We start from the raw sequence: 7,658 nt of genomic DNA, 5'->3' as shown, positions 1-7,658 counted from the left end.
TTTAATAAGATAATTTAACTTAAAATATTTGAAAAATTTATTATTTTTTTTATATTAAAAATAAATTCAACCATCAGTTTTTGTTTTCACCAAAAACAAATAATACTTTTTTTATGCATTAATTTCTTATTATATCTTTTTAAATCACATAAAAGTTATGTTTTTATATGATAGATATAAATTAGATGTATTAATAATAGAAATTAATATTATTTAAATATAATTAAATGTTAAATAAAAATTACAATATTTATTAAAGGTATCAGAAATGTTATTTTAGTTTCTTATTTAATAATAATAAAAAATAAGAAAAATAAAATTATAAAAAGGGTTTTATAATAAAAAAATAAAATTTAGATTAGAGAAATTTCTTATGAAAAAATAAAATTTTATATTTCTGAATTTGTTTTAATAAAAAATAATATTTTAAAATCCATCCAGTTATTTTGAGCGCTACTGTATATTTTATTAAAAATAATTTTCTACATTTTCATTTTCAAAAAAATGATTCTAATTTTTATGTTGAAATAAGAAAAATTTTTTTATTTACTTCTAACAATAAAAAATTATTAATAAAAGAATGAGTAATTTTTATTTTTGAGAAAGCTAAAATATTTCCAAATTTGAAAACTTCATTTGGTTTAATTAATTAATTAAAAATATAAAATATATTCTTTTATGGAAATAGAAAACTATTGAATTTTCAGATACTCCTTCTTATGTTAAATGTTAAAGGTATGTATGATAAATATATGCTCTTAAATCTGAAAATTACTCTCATTCTCTAACCTCAGAGAAAATAACAGCTTGGGGATATCCTGTTAGTAAGTCTATAATATAAAGATTATGGGCTGATCTTTCAGTACATAAACTTAACCTTGAAATGAGATTTTAAGCTAGTATTGATGCAAATGGTGGGAGTATATTTTATTGTATAATTAAATTATTATTGTAAACAAATTATAATTTATGTGTAAATTGATTGATCTTTCAAATATTATAATTTTAAATCGATCCAGTTATTTTGAGAGATACTGTTGAAATTTAAATATTCATAGATTTATAAAAATTAATGAAGCGTTTGAAAATTAAAAAATACTTGAATTATAGACTTTCTTTGCTATATGATTTCAAGATATATAAAAGATAATAAATTTAATTAGGATTGTTTCAAAATATAATAAGTCTATATTACTAATAGTCTCTAAAATTTCAAATTTATATTATCTAATTTGTCATATTTTTTAATGTAAATCATATTGTGTGAATTTTAAAACAAATTAAATATTATTTTCTATCATACAAATTAGCTAAGGAGGAATTAATTACTCTTAATTGCTAAAGTAAAACAGCAAGATTTATTTGATTATTTAAAAAAAATAATCAAATATTAATAAGTAGAATGAAAAGAAAATACATAAATATCTTCTTTAAGCATATTCTCTGTTTAGATATTTATAGATTTACTTACTAAAATTTGTAAATGTTTTGTTTTTAGTTTTTAAAGAAATTTAAATTTGTAATTTTTAATACTTAATTAGAAATTGCGATTGAGATAAATAAATAAACAAATAAATAGATAGATAGATAGATAGATATTTCATTTATAGTTGAACGCGTATAATTAAATTAGTTAATTATATTAAACAAATTGAAAATTTAATTAAATTTTTAATATTTTGTTAAATAATCAAGTTTGATAGATATTTAGCGAGTTATTTATTAAATTTAGATAGAAACAAAGGGAGAACATGAAACTAAAAAAGATATTTTGGTGGATTATAGCACTAAATATATTAGGTATCATAGCAGTTATTGTTATGATATTAAAGAGTTCTTATTAAACAAAGAAATTCGGCGATGATAATTCTGCTAAAACTCGTAGTAGAGAAAGATCTTTTGAATAGAAAAGCACAAAAAATAATACTAAATCAGAGATAACTACCATCAAAGATGAGGGTAGAAAAGATCAATAAAAAGTAGTTTATGACATATATTAAGAGTTGCAAAAGATTGGGCAGTTATCAAAATAGGAAATTAAAGCAAAATAAAACAAAACTCTTTCTCTTGAGTAAACTGCTGTTAGCAAAAGTGATGAGTTTTAATCATTTTTCAAGCAAATGAATGTATTACGCATGATATATGATTATCCCCAATTAGACAGAAAAATTCATTTTAATGACATGCCAGATGGTCATCCTCTATATGATGAACCTTATATGGGATTGATTAATGATCCTAATTACTGTGATTACGTAGATGCTTACAATGTGCTTTATCCTCACAATATTCACAACGCTATGAACATTTTCAATGACTACAATAATGATGGCTTAGCAAGATAAGTATTTAAGCAATATGGGTATGATGTAATGCCAGACTTTATTAACAAAGATATGCCAGACGAAGAGTTTAATTCTGTAAAAATTTATAAGCATTCATTTAAATTTTAAAATTGCATTTCTTCTACTTCAAATTGATTTTTACACCAAAAGATATTATAGATACTTTATTAGCTATTTAATTAGTTATTTATGCAAATTTAGTAGTAATAGATTTAGTTAAATATTTTAAAGAATAAAGAAATAATCTTAATCGAATTTTGATTTATTTACAAATACAAAATGATATTTTTTATTTGTTAAACATATAGAGGAAGTATTTAATACCATTCAATACAACTATGATATTCACTAAGAAGGTTAAGAGCTATTATTACCATGAATTTAACAAAAATCTCTATTGTGTATCATAAATTTATAACCATATTCCTGGACATGGCACATTGACTAGAAAGGATCTGAACGTTGAAAGTGTTAAGTAACAATAAATTATTTATTTTAAAAATATTATATATAATTTTAAACAATACAAGCAACTACGCCAAAAGATTCGAGAACAAGCCTCACTGCTTTAAAAAAAATTAGTTCTTCCCAGCTTCATACAGACTTGATAGTAATTAATATTTATCTTGATAGGTTTTGTAAAAGTTTGAAATTTGTAATTAAAGATGAAACTGAGTGCAGATAATTTTTTGAAATCTTCAACTCCAAAGAGTACAAAAAACTCAAAGAAAAAGAAGGAATTTCATACATAACTAAAGTCTCCTATGGCTCTCATAGAGCAAATGGACTGGAATTGGTCGATGATGAATATGAAGTAAGATTAAGAAGAAAATATTATAACGGCTAATTATGCGGACAAATCGAAGACAATTTAATGGCTTAAAAGTATGTTGCAAACCCCCACTTGTTGGAAGGACATAAAGTAATTTTTAAAAATTGGCTGAAAAAAAAAATTAAATTCAAAATTATTTCAAAAAAAGTATGATTTTAGAGTCTATCTTCTAATCGCATCAACAGATCCCTTAATTATTTATTATCATGATGGGTTTTTAAGACTTTCTATTCTAAAATACGATAAAAACTCTAAAGAAGTAAATTAATTCATTAAAAAACAAAAAACTTATTTTAATTTAAATAAAAGTAAATTCTATTTTCAAAATAGCAAAATTTAAATTAATAAAAATGAAACTTAAAATAAATAAAAATTTTATTAAATAAAATAAAAATACTTAAAATTCAAAATAAATGCTAATAAACAGCTTATATTATGATTAATTAAATGTAATGTTTTTCAAATCGAAGAAGAATAAAGTTGTGATTGCAAAATAATTTAAAAGAAATCAAAAAATATTTAAAAATTGCTCAGCAATATTAAATAATTGTTTTAAATACATATTATTTAAAATTTTAACTACTCAAAATAATTAATTTCCTATTGCTTAAAAAGAATAAATTTATTCTTTCAATTTAAAATGTTTAAATTATTAAAATTACTCATCACAACATCTTCTTATAAATAATTCAAAAATATTCAAAAAATATATTTGAGAAAAGAGGTTTTAATGAAATTAAATAAAATTTATTTATTTATTGCTGTTAAAGAAAATTCAGGCTTCTTTTTTAGATTTTTAATGAATTTGAATTAGCTAAATAAATAAATAATTAATTAATTAATATTGGAGGTTAAATTTAACTTTATTATTAAATAGAAATCAATCCATTTTGCTAACACAAACTTAGCTAAGGATCTGTTTGAAAATGCCGAGTAGTACAAGAATATAACTGGTATGACTGAAGCTGAAATGCGTAACTTTTAAATGTGGAATATGAGTAGATACGAAGACTTTTTAGTCTCTAAGGTAAATATGCAATTAAAAGTAAATTCTAATTTCAATTCTAAAAATAAAGGGTAAAGTCAAGAGAGGATGGCTTGATGATTACTTGCGTCCTGAATTATAGAAAGCTTTCATTCATGCTGTTAAAATGAGCGAACACGCTTTCTTGAAGGATCCAAGAGTGTTTGAGATGTTTGGGCTTGATTTCTTGTTTGATGAAAATTTGAATTTATGGTTTATTGAATGTAATGCTTCTCCTGTACTGTAAGGAACTAGTGAAGAAAAAATGATTTTCTAGAGCGAGTTAGTTAGGGATTTGTTATAAATTCAATATTCTTATTTACGCTCAAGGTGGTTAAGAATTAGAAAAATTATAACAAAACTCCAAACTTAGCTTAAAGAAGGAAATCCTGATTTAAAATCTTTAAGAGAAGAGTTTAAAAAAGTAAATAAAAACTATTTAGAAAAAGAATATCAAATAAAGAATAACAGCTTTGTTAAAATAACTGATCTTAACTTACCTGGCAAAGCTGCATATGGAAATCTATTTGAAGAAGATTGTTTTGCTACTGATTAAAAAAATTAAAGCAAAACAGATAGATAAGTTGATAATAACAATTAAAAGAGTAAAGCAAAAGTTAGCTATAAAGAAGAACCATGAATTGATCAAAAAGGACTAAATTAATCCAATTATTTTAATTGAAAAATTATATTCTTTTAGTTAATAATATGATAATTTCAATTTTTATACTGATAAAATTGAATTAAAATTAGTATTTATTTCTGTTTTAATTATTTTATTTTTTTTAATTGAAATAATCCTTCATTTATTGTTTCTATTTTCTATATCATAAAGAATTAATATTTTTAAATTCCTCTATTCATCTATTATAATAAATTTATTTTAAAATTCTAAACTATCTTTTATAAATTTTGCATAAAGTTTAATTAATTAATTAATATTTAAACTCTTCATAAGGGTCAAAAAGTTAAATCAAAGCCCATAAAACACATTTAGGGTATTAAAAATCTCTAGAAAATTTGCCTTTTTTATCTGGAAACATTCTTTAATTAAAAAAATTTTTAATTTTAAATCTGATAAGGGAACTTCAAATATTAGGTTAATTAGAATTTAGTTAGCTAAGTAAGTTTAGCTTAATTATTAAAGGATTAATAAAATCAAGATAGCCTAAATATAGTTAGTAGCCTTTAGCTAGAAAATTGCAAAAGAAAGTAATCAAAAACTAAAGAAATTATTTGCATTCTTTCCATAATTTCACCTATCTACTGATTCAGGATATGATCATAGTAGGGTAAATTTTAGACTAGCTAGCTACCGTAAAAGTTAAGATTAAAGAAAGAGCTAATATAGTGAAAAAAAAAATGACCCTTTTTCAACATAACCACAAAAGTTAAAATAAAAAGTAAAATTTGATTTCTCCTTGAGTTTTATTTAAATCATGGTATCTATTTAATCATAATAAATAAAAAAAAGGATAGAAATATTATTGATGGATAATATTTCAGATTAATATATAACTGAAATATAAAAGCTTAGCATTTATATAATTTTATTAAGAAATAATAAAACACTAAAAGTTTCAAATTATTTGTTCGTTTTTGGAGAAACCATTGTATTGCTTTAAAGGAATTAATTTATTTAAGTAATTTTAATTTTTTTATTTTTTACTAATAATTGTTTTAACTTACAAAAATATGATTGTTATTTTTTAATATAAAATCAATAATAAAATCTATAAATCTATTTGTTTATTTTTTAGGTTAAAAAAAACTTTTACAAAATATTATTTAATATTATTCAAACATTTAATATTTATTCATCCTTTTTTCGTCACTTGTTTATCATCAGATATTTCTTTTAAAGACAACTAATCTTTTTGATTTAAGATACTTGCTTATTACTTTGAATTCATTCAAGAAGCTAAAAATTTTAAAATAAATTTGTCTAAATTTTAAATAAATATCAAAATAGAATAAATTTTTAAATTAAAAAATATTTCTTAAATTAATAAATATAATATCGTTAGTGGTATAAAAAAGATAATAAAAAAAAATTTATTAAAAGCTATCAAATAAATTTAAAGAGCTTTATTGTTTTTAATTACTTTTTATAATTAAAAATATCACAATCCAAACAAATAAACTGTTTTTACGCAAGATTAAGTGTCAAATTTGAGAGATTAATGCAATTTGCTAAAGCAGAACCTAAGCCTGATGCACCCATTGCACCAATTTAATTTCCACTTTTTAAATATTGAAGAAAAAATATATCATTAAATAGTTAATTAGAAGGAAAAAATGAAGAAAAAATATGAAATAATAAGATTAATTAATAATAAAAGCAAAAGTTTAAAATAAGATGATGAGCTAAATTAACAAAGAAAGAACAAAAAAAAAGCAATCACAATAAAAACAAAAACAAAAAAGAACTTTATTGTTTTTAATTAGTTTTTATAACTAAAAATATCACAATCCAAAACAAATAAACTGTTTTTACCTAAGGTAAAGTGTCAAATTTGAGAGATTAATGCAATTTGCTAAACCAGAACCTAAGCCTGATGCACCCATTGCACCAATTTAATTGAAACTTTTTAAATATTGAAGAAAAAATATATCATTAAATAGTTAATTAGAAGGAAAAAATGAAGAAAAAATATGAAATAATAAGATTAATTAATAATAAAAGCAAAAGTTGAAAATAAAATGATGAGCTAAGTTAACAAAGAAAGAACAACAAAAAGGCAATCACAATAAAAACAAAAACAAAAAAGAGCTTTATTATTTTTAAATAATTTTTATAACTAAAAATATCACAATCCAAAACAAATAAACTGTTTTTACTAAAGATCAAGTCTCAAATTTGAGAGATTAATGCAATTTGCTAAAGCATAACCTAAGCCTGATGCACCTTCGTCACCAATTTAATTTTCACTTTTTAAATATTGAAGATAAAATAAATCAATAAATAGTTAATTAGAAGGAAAAAATGAAGAAAAAATATGAAATAATAAGATTAATTAATAATAAAAGCAAAAGTTAAAAATAAAATGATGAGCTAAATTAACAAAGAAAGAACAAAAAAAAGCAAGCACAATAAAAACAAAAACAAAAAAGAGTTTATTGTTTTTAATTAGTTTTTATAATTAAAAATATCACAATTCAAAACAAATAAACTGTTTTTACCTAAGGTCAAGTGTCAAATTTGAGAGATTAATGCAATTTGCTAAAGCAGAACCTAAGCCTGATGCACCCATTGCACCAATTTAATTTCCACTTTTTAAATATTGAAGAAAAAATATATCATTAAATAGTTAATTAGAAGGAAAAAATGAAGAAAAAATATGAAATAATAATATTAATTGATAATAAAAGCAAAAGTTAAAAATAAAATGATGAGCTAAGTTAACAAAGAAAGAACAACAAAAAGCAAGCACAATAAAAACAAAAACAAAAAAGA

At 21.2% G+C, this 7,658-nt stretch overlaps 4 protein-coding genes across 4 annotated transcripts in view; 3 read left to right on the top strand and 1 right to left on the bottom strand. All coding sequences in view use genetic code 6, as the record gives it.

Annotated features, from left to right (window-relative positions):
* TTHERM_01209750 (transmembrane protein, putative) overlaps window positions 1–32 on the top strand; it is a gene marked incomplete at both ends in the record, with an annotated part of 4,243 nt that extends 4,211 nt beyond the window's left edge. The window contains one exon of the mRNA XM_001018992.4: window positions 1–32. This exon is cut by the window's left edge and continues 107 nt beyond it. Coding sequence (XP_001018992.4) covers window positions 1–32 — 32 coding nt within the window.
* A 1,719-nt stretch (window positions 33–1,751) lies between these two features.
* TTHERM_01208740 (tubulin tyrosine ligase family protein) lies at window positions 1,752–4,841 on the top strand (the record flags this gene model as incomplete). The annotated part of the gene is made up of 7 exons (XM_001018990.2): window positions 1,752–2,420; window positions 2,654–2,820; window positions 2,876–2,955; window positions 3,011–3,267; window positions 3,326–3,436; window positions 4,055–4,204; window positions 4,254–4,841. The coding sequence occupies 7 exons, from the start codon at window positions 1,752–1,754 to the stop codon at window positions 4,839–4,841; spliced, it is 2,022 nt and encodes a 673-aa protein (XP_001018990.2).
* A 68-nt stretch (window positions 4,842–4,909) lies between these two features.
* Window positions 4,910–5,626, top strand: TTHERM_001208739 (hypothetical protein; the record flags this gene model as incomplete). Its single annotated transcript, XM_012798366.1, has 1 exon — window positions 4,910–5,626. The coding sequence occupies one exon, from the start codon at window positions 4,910–4,912 to the stop codon at window positions 5,624–5,626; it is 717 nt and encodes a 238-aa protein (XP_012653820.1).
* Window positions 5,627–6,046: 420 nt separating this feature from the next.
* Window positions 6,047–7,455, bottom strand: TTHERM_001208738 (hypothetical protein; the record flags this gene model as incomplete). Its single annotated transcript, XM_012798365.1, has 5 exons — window positions 6,047–6,122; window positions 6,355–6,444; window positions 6,699–6,788; window positions 7,043–7,132; window positions 7,385–7,455. The coding sequence occupies 5 exons, from the start codon at window positions 7,453–7,455 to the stop codon at window positions 6,047–6,049; spliced, it is 417 nt and encodes a 138-aa protein (XP_012653819.1).
* Between the last annotated feature and the right edge of the window lie 203 nt (window positions 7,456–7,658).

This window comes from Tetrahymena thermophila (genome assembly GCF_000189635.1).
Source record: "Tetrahymena thermophila SB210 genomic scaffold scf_8254591, whole genome shotgun sequence".
NCBI lineage: Eukaryota > Ciliophora > Oligohymenophorea > Hymenostomatida > Tetrahymenidae > Tetrahymena > Tetrahymena thermophila.
The sequence above is the reverse complement of the archived record's forward strand: the minus strand, read 5'-3'. Positions and strand labels throughout refer to the sequence as shown.